At 30.8% G+C, this 15,257-nt stretch overlaps 3 protein-coding genes across 3 annotated transcripts; 1 reads left to right on the top strand and 2 right to left on the bottom strand.

Annotated features, from left to right (window-relative positions):
• Positions 1 to 392: 392 nt before the first annotated feature.
• LOC125594373 (myosin-6-like) lies at positions 393 to 1,786 on the top strand. The gene is made up of 4 exons (XM_048770639.1): positions 393 to 692; positions 1,241 to 1,369; positions 1,470 to 1,613; positions 1,688 to 1,786. The coding sequence occupies exons 1-4, from the start codon at positions 690 to 692 to the stop codon at positions 1,784 to 1,786; spliced, it is 375 nt and encodes a 124-aa protein (XP_048626596.1). The 5' UTR covers positions 393 to 689.
• Positions 1,787 to 2,023: 237 nt separating this feature from the next.
• LOC125594372 (myosin-6-like) lies at positions 2,024 to 3,545 on the bottom strand. The gene is made up of 4 exons (XM_048770638.1): positions 3,240 to 3,545; positions 2,570 to 2,698; positions 2,329 to 2,470; positions 2,024 to 2,031 (listed from the first exon to the last, which is right to left on the bottom strand). Exons 1-4 carry the CDS (start codon positions 3,240 to 3,242, stop codon positions 2,024 to 2,026), a joined length of 282 nt encoding a protein of 93 aa, XP_048626595.1. The 5' UTR covers positions 3,243 to 3,545.
• Positions 3,546 to 5,261: 1,716 nt separating this feature from the next.
• LOC125594375 (5-dehydro-2-deoxygluconokinase-like) lies at positions 5,262 to 9,940 on the bottom strand. Its single transcript, XM_048770641.1, has 11 exons — positions 9,845 to 9,940; positions 9,677 to 9,739; positions 7,625 to 7,699; positions 7,469 to 7,521; positions 7,155 to 7,305; positions 6,959 to 7,069; positions 6,390 to 6,516; positions 6,181 to 6,278; positions 5,935 to 6,061; positions 5,758 to 5,810; positions 5,262 to 5,600 (listed from the first exon to the last, which is right to left on the bottom strand). The coding sequence occupies exons 1-11, from the start codon at positions 9,938 to 9,940 to the stop codon at positions 5,514 to 5,516; spliced, it is 1,041 nt and encodes a 346-aa protein (XP_048626598.1). The 3' UTR covers positions 5,262 to 5,513.
• Between the last annotated feature and the right edge of the window lie 5,317 nt (positions 9,941 to 15,257).

Raw genomic sequence — 15,257 nt, 5'->3', positions numbered from 1 at the left:
GTCTTGTTCCCATTGAACAAAATTTAATTAGACGGTTTAGTCAGCGGCTTGGCGTTCGCATGATTAACTAATACCTGTCCTTTTGTTGAAGTCGGTGTATTGGTTACGTTAATATCATAATTATTTATACTCGTATGTCATTAAGACATGGATTAAATCAGTCGTAATATATTCTTTTAATTGTCAGGGTAAAAACTATTTTTGTAGTATAAGATTTTGCCAACGGACAAAACTGAACTGAAGTTAGCGTGTCGGAAAGGTGAAAACCAAGTCCTGTAATAAATGCAAAATAAAAGGGTAGATTGGGGATAATACGTATGAATTAATCGTTTTATTAAATTACTAATTGGTTTAGTTGAAAGTTAAGTAAGTAATTAATTAATTCAGACCAAATCCCAGCGAGGTGGAACAGACGAGGGAAGCACGAAAAGAGAAAATAAAGTTAGAAAAAAAAAGAAGAAGAAAGAAACAATAATACTCAATTTATTTTTCTTCCAGAAACGCGTTTAGATTTGCAGCCTCCTCCTCCTCCTTCTTCTTTTGCTCGTCTTCTCCACCAAATCTGAGTGTCTTCTTCAAGTTCTTTGCTCGGAGGTGTTCTTATTTTCGTAGAGTTCAGACGTTTACTGCTCATTTGATTCAATCTAGATCCAGATTCTGTATCTGAAGACTCTGATCTACCAAACGAAATGGTAAGATCTCATTGCGATCAAATCCAGTTTAATTTGGGGGGAAGTTTGTAATTTAGAGGATTTAGTTTGACTTGAGACGAATATGGTTTCTTGATTTAGTTTCTTGTTTTTAAAGATTTTATAATTTTGGATGATGGCTTTGAGCTGCACTTAGATTCCTCGTTTGATGATGATGATAGTATTGTATGAATATATAGATTTGACTTCAACTGTGACTTGTCTGTTTTTGAGTTTGACGCTCTTGGTCTAATTCTTGTTTTGAATCTTCATAAGCTATGTTTTGTTCATTACCACACAACACTTTGATTTTTTCATACATTTTACGGTTTTGATCAGCCATTAAATTTAAAGTCATTGGGGGTTACATGTACTTTTATAAGAAGTTGTGGCTACCATAAAAGAGCTTGAGATGTGTGTTTTGTTCCTCAAGCTTTATATTTAGTTCACCCAACTCCAAATTCTAGATCTGTTTGGCTAATATTTGTAAGTGCTTGCTGCTTACAGTTTCTTAGTGAGAACTATACCTTTGACACTCTTTGTTTCTACAGGCCGGTAACTTCAATCCTACAGTTGGGTCGTGTGTGTGGGTGGAGGACCCTGACGAAGCATGGATTGATGGTGAAGTTGTAGAGGTTAACGGCCAGGAGATCAAAGTGCTATGCACTTCAGGGAAACATGTATGTGTCCTTCTCATGTGAATTGGAAAGCAAAATAAAACCTTTTTTTTTGTGAAAGCAATTTTCTTATTTTCTAATTTTTTTGTCTGGAAAAATTTAGGTTGTTACAAAAGCATCTAATGTTTATCCGAAAGATACGGAAGCACCAGCATCTGGAGTGGACGATATGACAAGACTTGCTTATTTGCATGAACCCGGAGTTCTACAGAATTTGCATTCAAGATATGATATTAATGAGATTTATGTAAGTAGATTCTTATTGATTTGAATAAATATGTGCTCTAGATATGTTTGGACTAAACTTTCAACTACTTCCAGACTTATACAGGAAGCATACTGATTGCTGTTAATCCATTTAGAAGACTTCCCCATCTCTACAGTAGCCATATGATGGCACAGTATAAAGGAGCTGCTTAGGGGAGCTGAGTCCACATCCATTCGCCGTCGCAGATGCTGCATATAGGTAAATTTTTACACATTGCTGCTTCTTATACTTTGGCTATTGTTGTTGATGCTTGTATGCTTTCTGTTTTGTGTGATGCAGGCAGATGATTAATGACGGAGTAAGTCAGTCGATTCTGGTTAGTGGAGAAAGTGGTGCTGGCAAAACCACTTTCTCCACTAACCAGAATCGACTGACTTACTCCGTCAGAATCATCTGCCTGCATCACACAAAAAAGAAAGCATACAAGCATCAACAAAATAGCCAAAGTATAAGAAGCAGCAATGTGTAAAAATTTACCTATATGCAGCATCTGCGACGGCGAATGGATGTGGACTCACTCCCCTAAGGCACTCCTTTATACTGTGCCATCATATGGCTACTGTAGAGATGGGGAAGTCTTCTAATGGATTAACAGCAATCAGTATGCTTCCTGTATAATTCTGAAGTAGTTGAAAGTTTAGTCCACAACATATCTAGAGCACATATTTATTAAAATCAATAAGACTCTACTTACATAATCTCATAATATCATATCTTGAATGCAAATTCTGTAGAACTCCGGGTTCATGCAAATAAGCAAGTCTTGTCATATCGTCCACTCCAGATGCTGGTGCTTCCGTATCTTTCGGATAAACATTAGATGCTTTTGTAACAACCTAAATTTTTCCAGACAAAAAAAATTAGAAATAAGAAATTGCTTTCACAAAAAAAAAGGTTTTATTTTGCTTTCCAATTCACATGAGAAGGACACATACATGTTTCCCTGAAGTGCATAGCACTTTGATCTCCTGGCCGTTAACCTCTACAACTTCACCATCAATCCATGCTTCGTCAGGGTCCTCCACCCACACACACGACCCAACTGTAGGATTGAAGTTACCGGCCTGTAGAAACAAAGAGTGTCAAAGGTATAGTTCTCACTAAGAAACTGTAAGCAGCAAGCACTTACAAATATAGCCAAACAGATCTAGAATTTGGAGTTGGGTGAACTAAATATAAAGCTTGAGGAACAAAACACACATCTCAAGCTCTTTTATGGTAGCCACAACTTCTTATAAAAGTACATGTAACCCCCAATGACTTTAAATTTAATGGCTGATCAAAACCGTAAAATGTATGAAAAAATCAAAGTGTTGTGGTAATGAACAAAACATAGCTTATGAAGATTCAAACAAGAATTAGACCAGAGCGTCAACTCAAAAACAGACAAGTCACAGTTGAAGTCAAATCTATATATTCATACAATACTATCATCATCATCAAACGAGGAATCTAAGTGCAGCTCAAAGCCATCATCCAAAATTATAAAATCTTTAAAAACAAGAAACTAAATCAAGAAACCATATTCGTCTCAAGTCAAACTAATCCTCTAAATTACAAACTTCCCCCCAAATTAAACTGGATTTGATCGCAATGAGATCTTACCATTTCGTTTGGTAGATCAGAGTCTTCAGATACAGAATCTGGATCTAGATTGAATCAAATGAGCAGTAAACGTCTGAACTCTACGAAAATAAGAACACCTCCGAGCAAAGAACTTGAAGAAGACACTCAGATTTGGTGGAGAAGACGAGCAAAAGAAGAAGGAGGAGGAGGAGGCTGCAAATCTAAACGCGTTTCTGGAAGAAAAATAAATTGAGTATTATTGTTTCTTTCTTCTTCTTTTTTTTTCTAACTTTATTTTCTCTTTTCGTGCTTCCCTCGTCTGTTCCACCTCGCTGGGATTTGGTCTGAATTAATTAATTACTTACTTAACTTTCAACTAAACCAATTAGTAATTTAATAAAACGATTAATTCATACGTATTATCCCCAATCTACCCTTTTATTTTGCATTTATTACAGGACTTGGTTTTCACCTTTCCGACACGCTAACTTCAGTTCAGTTTTGTCCGTTGGCAAAATCTTATACTACAAAAATAGTTTTTACCCTGACAATTAAAAGAATATATTACGACTGATTTAATCCATGTCTTAATGACATACGAGTATAAATAATTATGATATTAACGTAACCAATACACCGACTTCAACAAAAGGACAGGTATTAGTTAATCATGCGAACGCCAAGCCGCTGACTAAACCGTCTAATTAAATTTTGTTCAATGGGAACAAGACTAATAATCTATAGTATTGTTTACTTTCGCAACGAAAAAATCGTAATACTTCAAGTTTTGTTAAAATAGCACTTTCCAGTTTCCAAACAATTAGTTATCAAACACGAGTGTTTCGTTCTTCTTTGTGAAGTATGATGTGTTTAGATGAAACAAAAGCCAAAACACCCAAACAAACAACAATGATCATGTTCTTTATTTTGAAAATTTTAAGCCATTTTTGCATTGTAGGACCCTGTCTTTTTTCAGCCTTAACCTTCAGCTCGTTTACTTACCTATGCTGTCTTTCTTTTTAAAAATCTTCATATTTTAAAATTTTTGGTCTTTTATTTGTCTCTCATTTTTTTTAATAAATATCACTTTAACATTTTTTATACATATTAAGAAAGCTATTGAAATGTATTTAAGTTGTTATTAATTACATTTATTTGACCAATATTATTTGAGATAAATAAAATTATTTATAAAATCAATGCAATTTGTAATTAATTTTCAGTTGAAAGTAAGTATAATTTGCATTAAAATTATAAAATGACACTTTTGTGAAACAAAAAAATATTACAATGACACTTATTATGAAACAGAGAGAGTAAGATATAGTAACAGCTGGTAAAAGTAATAACACAAAAAAAAAAAAGAACAACAAAACCTTAGCCGAAAACAAAATGAAGGGGTGCTGTCCGCTGCCGAACAGATCTGAAAAAAAAACACGAGCCAGAACAGTGGAGCTACTGTCACCTAAGAAGAAACTAGACAAACACATAGAAGATATAAAAAAACCACCACCTAAATGTGACAGAGATGCCAACTAGCTTGAAGTAACCTGAAAATAAAATATAGAAGTGCAAGGCAAAGAAGAACCAACCATATTCAGACGGCTTCGCAGGTTGGAGCCTGCGCGTGGATCGGCCTAAGCCTCAGTCTGCCACTAACTGGCATCCATCACATCTAGCAAACCACAGACTCACTCTTAGTTCGTCGTCCCCAAAGCATGCACACTAAGAGTAGAAGCGATGACGAGGGTAAATCTAGAACGTTTTTTTTACTGGATGCACAATGCTTTAATGAGTATAAACTTATAAACTGAAATAGACATGTTAAATTTATTAAGAAATACAAAATAAAATAAAAATATTATGGGTGCATGGAATGCCTAGTCTCTCTACTAGCTTCGCCACTTCAGATCAGAACTGAATAAAAAAAATCACAGCTATGTATAGGTCAATTGACCCACTTGCCAATACATTGGCTTCGCTACTGTTCATTCTGCGTAAGACGCAGATCTTAACTTAATATCTATTATTTGCTCACCGCCTATTCTATATTGTTTTCAATTAGTGTAAAGCCACCGTATGGATAGTCATCTCAAATAATTGTTTAATACAAAATACTTTATTTATTACAAGTTCACATGATACACACGTAAAGTACGACAATGTCATGATTTATAAATCGTTGAAACAATAATTTATTTTTATTTTTCAAATCAACTATTTTATTTCACATTTGATAAAATACAAATATATAAAGACCCATTTTAAGACCTTGACCTGGGTGTTGAGCCGTCAAGGACAAACAAATTATGATCATGCTCCCAAGAAAGCTGCAAGATTTGGATCAGTACGGAATGGAAGAGTTGTTCGAGCCCCTAAACCTCTGCAGCAACAAGCAGCCTACAAAACGCAAACATACTTCACAATCCAAACCAAACACGTAACACTAGAGTTGTGAAATTCGCGTCATGACAAACATAGAGCTTGTACAATTGTATGCCAACTTGAAATTCAGAAGAAGTTGCATCAAGACGAAACACAGAAGAAGCAAACTTACTACTCGAGATGCAAATGTCAGCGTTTCTTTTAAAGTCATGTCTGTGCACAAACCTATGAGAACATTAGATGAAAAAAAGTGTGAAACGACGGACCAAAAATTTAGGAAGAACAAGGTACTGAAAATAGAACTCGGTTAAATTCGGTTTAATGCATTTGGCATAAAGTATATTATTACCATAGAGCAAACCTCCGGTGAACGCATCTCCTGCACCAGTTGTGTCCATAAGCTCCGATGAAGGTATTTTCTCAGCTGTTACGATATACAATCTCCCTGTAACATTTCCTTTCAGTCTAGTAACCATCTGAAAATGGTAAGAGAAATACAAAGGTTTTTTATTTTTTGAAAAGGAAATATAAAGATATTTCATAAAAATATATAAGTGAAACTTGCGACAAATATGCATCTCAAATTGTTATTTACCGATGAATTGCAGACCGGTAAAACACTTGTAAAGTCTGTGCTTTGCTTCAGAGACTCGTGTAGTTCATCGATGTCTGTTTCTTCTGATTCTGGAACCTCTGAAGTTATTTGGAAAAGAAAGGAAATGTCATAATTAATTTTAATTTAAAAATGGCAAACACAAGAAGTAATCGTGTAATTTGCAAATAAGGAAATCGACAAGAACTCACCATTGGGACATCTCTCGAGCATCACACAACCGTCTTCCCCCAAAGTCATGATCACAAACTTTAGCTTCGGTAGTCTAATGAGCATAGAGAGAAGCGCACTAGGTGATGATGGTGACTCAGTCCAATCCTGTTTTCCTCAACATTAAACAAGTCACATCTTTTAGGATTATATGCTGATTCAAGAGCATATGTACCAACTCGTTATATAAACTAATAACTTGCAAGAGTTTCAGATGTCATAAGAGTAGATGACACATTGCAAGGTTCTTTTCAGCTCTCATAAGTTAAAGATTCCATATACTGTATTCAGCTTTTCAGAAACTTTCTATACTGTATATAACTACAGTAACAAATGTATGGTACCAAGTACCAACATTCAATATAATACGAGACCTCATAATCTTTCAAACTGAAACCACATAATCTAATATTAGTTTTCTCCCAAGTATAACTTCATCTTGTGAAATTTGGGTTTTGCTTTGTGTTCTTTTCCATTTGAACTAACCACACATTATCCGTTAAGCCATCTGATCCATAGTTTTAGAAAAATGTTCTGAGAACTCTCTAACCTGAGGGAAGTGAGTAGAGCAAACGGCATAATCAGCTAAGTCAAGGAGCTTATCTAGTCCCTCCCGTCTTTTCTCTGCGTTGATTAAGATGGATACATTCTTGCTATGTGCCTGCATAAGAATTACAAATCTTCTTAGAAACAATCATCCGTAATTACTATATATATGCCTGAATGAGCAGAGAGCATTTATTCACCTTTTGCGCAAGAAGCAATTCGGTTTCTCGAGACCTTCCAGTTACATGTATAACTCTCACCCTATCAAGCACATCTACAAGGAGGGATTCTGTAAGGTCATCAGGGAGCAAAGGAGGATATCCTGGTGTGAAAACGCACGTGCGAGTATTCCTACATGTTTGGTTATAAAGAACAGTATCAAACGCATTATTAGTTTACCTAACGCGCTTCTTTGGACATATTATACTTTTTTTTTCTTTGGATTAATAACAGAAACTTTAAATTAATAAAAGCACATAGATACAACATGACAAAAGACTATTTGTTTACCCACGTTTGGTTATCTACAATGACGTAATTAAAATGTGAAACTCCATCTTTAGCTGTCTGAGAAGGAAAAAAATATAGGATTGTTGTTTTATCTACGTTGACTGATATACAGTATATATGTATGTTGTATCACTTATCAAACTTTAGTGATGTTACGTACCACACAAAAGGAAGTATCGACGCCGCTAGATTCTAGTTCCTCTAGCATCCATCTCCCTTGAGAATCATCAGCAACCTAAAACCATATTTCCAATTTTATTTTGATGAAATTTTATGTTTATATAACATAAACTCTATAAATTAATACTTGATAAAAAATAAATACGATAAATTATGCCCTTTTCAACAAAAAAAAAAATAAATTATAAATTATTTCAGGTCTAAATTAGTCCAATGTAAAATATGACAAATTTTTGATATAATGATATATTTTAAAAAATTGATGTTAAATATGCGATCTCACTAAAATTATAAATAAATAATGATTATATAGTATCTTTTTGTCATCGACTATATATAACTTTATATAAACGTAAAAAGCCATTTTATTGTATATTTTTTTCTTCAAAATGAGTTTCATCATTTTGAAAGATTTTGGTATTATTTTGTCATTTTTTAGATATAAAGTGTATATATATGTATATACTACCATATGTATTCAAGATATATAAAATATCAAGGGATATATTTGAAATAAAATATTTTTTAATAAAAAGAATTTTTTAATTAACCTTTTTGTAAATTAATTACTCTATAAATTAATAATATCATAGTTTTTACATTATTAATGTATAGCTTTTTTACTTTAGTTTTTTTTGTGACCAATATTGTAAAGGTATTTCCAGCCTCATTCCATTTTTCACTCCAAATAAAAGTAAAATATAGTATGGAATAAAAAATGTTTCAATCCTATTGAAATTCTTAGAATTTATCACTCCATAATGGAGTAAAAGATGAGTTTACTCCATAAATATAGTACCTCTATTTTTGTTGTTCATTACTTTATTATGTAAAGAGAAATAGAATAGGATTGAAACATTTTAAATTTATATTCTATTTTAAAAGAAAAAATAAAGTTTTATATTGGAAATGCTCTAAAAGGAATAGCATAAATCCCCAAATCACATCAACAAAGGTGTTTTCTCTTCAAGTTCTAGTTGTGATAACATTTAATTGGTAATCTTTTTAAAAAAGTTTTTAATACAAAAGTATATTAATTTTAATCATGAAAATATGAACACAAATTGCTGTTTTTTTGGGTTCAAGTCTCTTAAATTTTTAAATATCCAGTGATAAAATATTAATATAATTTTGTATCCCGCTTACAAATTTTAATCTTCGTATAATTTATGTTGAGAAACTTGAATAAGAACATCTCCAACAAACCATTATCTCTTTTAATTTGAGGCTTTTTAATTATACGGGTATCATGGCCCTACATAAGTGGTCCAGACTAGTTATGTGTTACCACGTGTCGGCTCTGTCTCTTTCCACATATCTTCATAGCTTAAAATTTTATGTTTAGAAATTGCATTTTTAAATTTGAAAGTGCATTTTTGACTTTTTAAAGCACTATTTACGATTTATTCTGGCCCAGATAATTTGTATATGAGAAGCATATGTTTAATATATTTATCAGATTAGTACTTACACTTATTTTCTCATTAATTTTAATTAAAAATATCTCATTAACTTCTTGACATCATATTTTAGTACATATATGTTTACATTTTATCATAAATGTATATTTTAATATATTTTAATCAGTTTTATTTAATTATAAAAATTAAAATATAATAGAATATTAATAATATTGATGGCTAGATTTAAAGTACAAATTCTTTTAAAATTAAATCCGAAATCACCACTGGGGCAATAAAAATATTTCCAATATCACTCCATATTTTATTTTAAAATGAAGTAATGAACAAAAAAACTTTATTTATAAAGTAATGCTTTTATTATTTTATTTATTACTTTATTTTTTTCTCCATTTTGGAATCTTTATATAAAATGGGGTTAGAGATGTTTTATAGTATCCTTTTTATCACAATCATTCATTCGGTAAACAAAAGTTCCCTACGCAAGGAAGGATATTACACAATGCTGATTTCGCTAACGATTCAACAGAAACGTGTAAGTTTCTAGAGATAAAAGATAAAGAAAAGATTCAAATTGCGATGATAGAATATTGTTGGAGATCGGTACTAACCTTAGCTAAGATCCTAGAAGCCAAACCCAAACGAGCAGCGCATGTCAACGTATTCCCAGTGTTTCAACCTCCTTGAACCTGTATATTATTCAGAAAATGTCAGCGAAAAATTTCGAAACAAATAAAGTCAACGAAGCATTAAGAGCATTATTGCAAATAGTAATGGACCTTGAAGCTCGTGGCTCGGATCTTTTGGTCGGAACTGGAAAAGACGGTACAGTTACTAAGTAATCCAAACAAAGTTGACCACAACCAAGCTGCCATTGTAGCCAAACTAATCATTATCATCAATTCACAAGAGGCATGAGAATAAAAGAAAAGATAGAGTTTACGCACGACAATCGGTGACCCGGAATAGCTTCGTTGGAGCGAGATGTCATGTCGGAGCTCCGCCTTTGCGTTATGCGAAGTAGGAGAAAAGATAGAAACAGATTGAACATTTATAACTTACAAGCCTCCAACTTAAAAATAACCGGAACAAAAAGGCAACTGGTTTGGTTGAACCGGTAAACAATCCGATTTTTTTTTTGCTGGAATCTAATCGGTGGATAATAGTTGAAACTTAAACGTCGGTTTTGGTTTTTAATTATTTTCCCCCTTTGTGATGTTTTCTTAGAGTACCAACAACTTTTCAGGTACTTTCATGAAGTTTTCCTAGTGGGATAGTCTGATTATAAAAGACCAAGCATACACGTAATAGTCAACTTTATTAGCCAAACCACATATTATGCTAGTATTATAGAACAACTACAGTCCACCAAATTCAATAACATAGGGGTTGACGTCCGCATTTGTTTCGAGTCTATTTGGATTTCAGGCTAAAAATTTAAACTCATTTAGATATTTAAAATTTTGGTTTGGTTTGGACTCGTTTAAAGTATTTTAAAATTTTAAAAATTCATTTATACTTTAAATTTTCTCTAATCTAAAAATAAAATAGGATATTATATAAATATTTGAATAATATATGCCAAATACTTAAACTTAACATATAAATTGGTTTGACTTTTGGATAGATAATCAATAGATATTTCAAATAATTTTGGTGTTTTGAGTATTGTTTAGCTATTTTATACATTTATGTTGACTGTTTGTTTATATTTTCAAGTATTCTGGAGAACTTCAAACAATCTTATATATTTTGATATTTATTTATATATAAATCTAAAATAATCAATATATTTAAGTATGTAAATCTGATTCGAATATATTCGGATACCAAAAATATTTTGGTTTGGGTCAGATTCGGTTTCGGTTGTCTAAATACCAAAATTTTAAATTTGTTGGGATATATAACCAATTCGGTTTGGGTTCAATATTACGTTTTCAGAACTGTTTCTGTTTTTTTTTTTTGCCTAGCCTTACAATTATACAATTTAGACCATCTCCAGTGTATTTTGTTATTTTCACCTCTAAAATAGAGGAATTCTATAAATAGAGAGGGAATATGCTCCAATGTATTTCTCTAAAAATAGCAAACTCTAAATGTAGAGTAAAAAATAGAGGAATGATATTTCTTCATCTATAAATAGAAGAAAAAATAAAGATATCTATTAAAAAAAAAATAGAGGTGGTTTAGAGCAATTTTACCTCTAATACTATTATAAAGGTGGAAATAGCTATGAGTTGGAGATGCTATTGAAACCCTTTTTATTTGTGAGTAGTTGAGACTTGAGATAGTTATACTATTATATAAGACCGAAGACCCAAATGCGGGACATTGATGTTTTTCTTCGTTTTCAGTTGTTTATTGAAACTTCTATCGTCTTTCCCCTTGTTTTTCAATGTGAGACCGTGAGAATTTGAGTAACATGATTTCTATAATGCAAAATGCAACAATGCAAACAAACCTCCTTTTAAGTACTAAATAAATTGGTTTTTCAAAATATTAAGTTTTATTGGTTGTTCTATTTCGGTTTGGCTACCGAGACCACCTCAAGTTTGAGTAATAGAATAGTCGTTTGCTGCAAAAAAAAAGTTTTAAATAAATGTAGATTCAAAAACAAACTATATATATCTCTTCATCATATTTAAATTTCAGTACAAAATTATACTAATATTTACTCTTGAAATAGAAACACAAATTAAATGATTTTTTTTTGTCTATATGAGTCTGTTTTAAGTTGCTGATAAAAAATATTTTTTTTGATTCAAGTCTCTAAGATTTTTAAATAACCAGTGATAAAATATAATGTAATTTTGTATTCCACTTAAAATTCACCTCAATATTATGTTTTATAGCAGGACAATTTATTTTTCTTGTAGAATATGGTTTATTTTTCTTGTAGAATATGGTAAATACATCAAATATGTCAAATTATATTGTGTGACATATAATTTGAATAGAAATTGCAGTAGATCCTTGTTCAAAACATGTATTTCCCTAAGTTTTTGTCTGTTACACAAATTTTAAAAAAACTCATAGATATATGAATATTCAAGTTATATTTTATGAGTAAAATTAAAACATTAATCCTCCAATAACATTAGATACAACTAGGAATATAGAATCAATCATAATTATTATTTTGAATAAAAAGATATTTGGATGAAAAAAACTCATTTTTCTGCCAACCCGATTTTCTCAAAACCGCTAATGTACTTTTCGACCAAAACCGTGAAAAGCGCTTTTTTCAAACCGCAAAATGACTTTCCGACCAAAACCGCGAAGATACACTTTTCCGTCAAAACTGCAAAAATTGACTTTTCCGCCCGAACCGCAAAAAACACTTTCCTACCAAAACGGCAAAGATTGAGCTGGAGATTAGTGTTGGAGATTAGAGTTTAGTGCTGGCGGTGTTAACAATATTTAAAAAAAATCTTTTTTTACAACTACTACTATTTTATTATTTTTACCATTTTATTTTAAAAACATAATATAATTTACAAGTCTTATTATTTTGTTTTCTTTAAGATATGGAATATGAAAAGGTTTTCTTGCGTTCACCCCATACACCAACCAAGAGTATTTTTTTATTTCATATTCCATATCTTTAAAAAAGGAAATTAATAATAAGTATTTTTCCAAGTTTATTATGCTTTTAATTTTTTTTAAAGTAAAAAAAAAGTAATTGGTGCAAAAAAATATTTTTTTTAAAAAGTCTTTGGATAAACCCTACCTTTAGTAAACCCTAAATCTCTTGATAAACCATAAACCCTTGCATCTTTATTAAACCCTAAATCATAAAAACTAACCAACTAAATCTTAAAAACACTAAACCCTTAACGATAAACCCTAAACATTGGATAAATCCTCCTAAATCATAGGGTTTTATGTTTACTCAAGGATTTAGAGAGCTATTACGCACTCTTTCAAGGGGTTTAGTGTTTAGGATTTTGTGTTTAATGTTTTATGATTTAACCCGTCTTACCAACATACTATACTTTTATTTTTGAACATTAATATTTAATACTTATGAAACTAAAATATTAAATTTATCATTTAATACAATTTATCATATTTAGCTTAAGATAATAATTTTCTTTTAATATGATTAATTAGATATCAATTAATATATAAAATTGGATAGACTTTTTGTTATAAACGATAACTGAATATATTATGTTTTAATAGTATTTCAACTAATTTCAAGTTAGTGGAATATTTAACTAGATTTTGAAATTAAGATCTTGTTAAAATCTTTTTAAACAGATTTGTTAAAAAAATAAAATAAATGTACTTATATTTAAAATGAAAATATCAAAAGATATTATGATAAAGTAGTTTAAAATTGCTATATATTATTAGTCTTATATAATACATTTAGCAAAAAATAAATAAATGATTGTCCAAATTAAAAAATCACACATGAAAAAAGTTTATGACTTATTTTTTCATTGTCCAAAGCGCGGATAATTTTTCATTGAAAACTTTATTTATCTTTATTTATAGTAGGTGTGGACATAAAATCCATAAACCAAAGTCCGAACTGAATCCAAACAAAAACTCGATCCCTACCCGGTCTGAAATATTAGAAATGCCATAGTGGATCTGTAGGGTGGTACAAAACATATCTAAACTTGAAATGTTTTATTCAACCCGAACGTGTAACCCAAAAAAAGAAGTCCAATTAATCACAAATATAAATTTGATACATAATATGTACTTCAAATATTTAATTATGTATTTCTTTTCAAAGATATCTAAAAATAAGTATTTGAATTTTAAATAGGTACCTTAAATATCCAATTCTATATAAATAAGTATCTATGTCTTATGTTTTGCTTTTAAATTTTGGATTTAACATAAGATATATCCAAATCAATTGAATCTGAATGATATAAGTTGCTTTATGGGTTTTATGACATGATACATATTAGAACCAAACCAATATGTTATATTCGAACAGGTCCGTATTAACAAATTTCTAAAATGAGACCTATGATGTGATATAATTAGAAACAAAAGTTCAAATAAGGAGCCTGAACGAAGTCTAACTTAAATGTGGTTTATGTTTTGCTCAATTAGTTTTATATTTGATAATATTTTACATGTTTGTTGGAATAACCCGTAATACTATACTCATAATTTTTTTTATTAATAACATGCTCTATCATATCATTATTATTTTTTTTGTCGAATAGTTTAAATGTTTTAGTTGGAGTTTTTTTAACGGATTCGATTCTCATAAATGAACAAATTTTAATATAAAAATTAAAATTTGTTAAATGATTGACACTCTGTCACATATGAACTCAACCAATTGACTGCAGTCAATATATATTAAATTACGATCTTAAAAGCTGATATATGTTTGATAAGATTTATATTCATTTTATGATGAAATATGCATCATACACGATCGGAAAATGAGCTTTTAAATCTCCAATATTTGAAATCAACACTTTTAATGCTCAACTATTTTTTGTGCAGATTTAATCATGAAGTCATTGTTGACTGTGCAATTCAGACTTAGAAAAGTCAAATATTAATTACTAAACATAAACATGGATTACAATTAAAACAGATCGGCATGGCTTTCTTAAACCCTAAATTTCTAAAATCGATGATATGTGATTCTGAGAAAGAATAAGCGAATATTGTTGCTAAAGAAAAGACTATGTTCTCCAACGAGAATCTCTTCTCACTGAAAATCGTCTAAACTCAACGAAAATCTCTTCCATTATCTTACATAATTTGATTTTAAGAATTTATGGTTTTTTAAAAGCCAAACCGATCCTTTTCTAATTATAATTCATGTAATAATTAACCATTGATTTTTTTAATCTATGATTCTGCGCAGTCAACAATAGTTTCATGATTAAATCTGCGTAAGATCAATTGGATATTAAAAATGGTGATTTCAAATAGTTTGGGACTTAAACCCATTTTTTACTTTATAGCTATAGTAATCTTTACTTTCTGTTTTCAAAAGCTGGTCCACGATTTGATTGTAATGTCACTATAGTTGGAAAAAAAAAAAAAAATGTCTTTTCTCCCAAAGTGTGTCGACACACCAAAAGAAAAGTTGGATCTAAAGTGTGTGTTATGATCTGAATTCGTGCTCGGCCGAGACTGTCGGGGCACACTCAATTTCACACGACTTTACTTCTACACACTCCATTCTTACAACCCAAACCC

The sequence above is a fragment of the Brassica napus genome (genome assembly GCF_020379485.1).
Source record: "Brassica napus cultivar Da-Ae chromosome A6 unlocalized genomic scaffold, Da-Ae chrA06_Random_24, whole genome shotgun sequence".
NCBI classification, from domain to species: domain Eukaryota; kingdom Viridiplantae; phylum Streptophyta; class Magnoliopsida; order Brassicales; family Brassicaceae; genus Brassica; species Brassica napus.
Note: the sequence above shows the minus strand (reverse complement) of the source record. Positions and strands in the feature narration are given on the sequence as shown.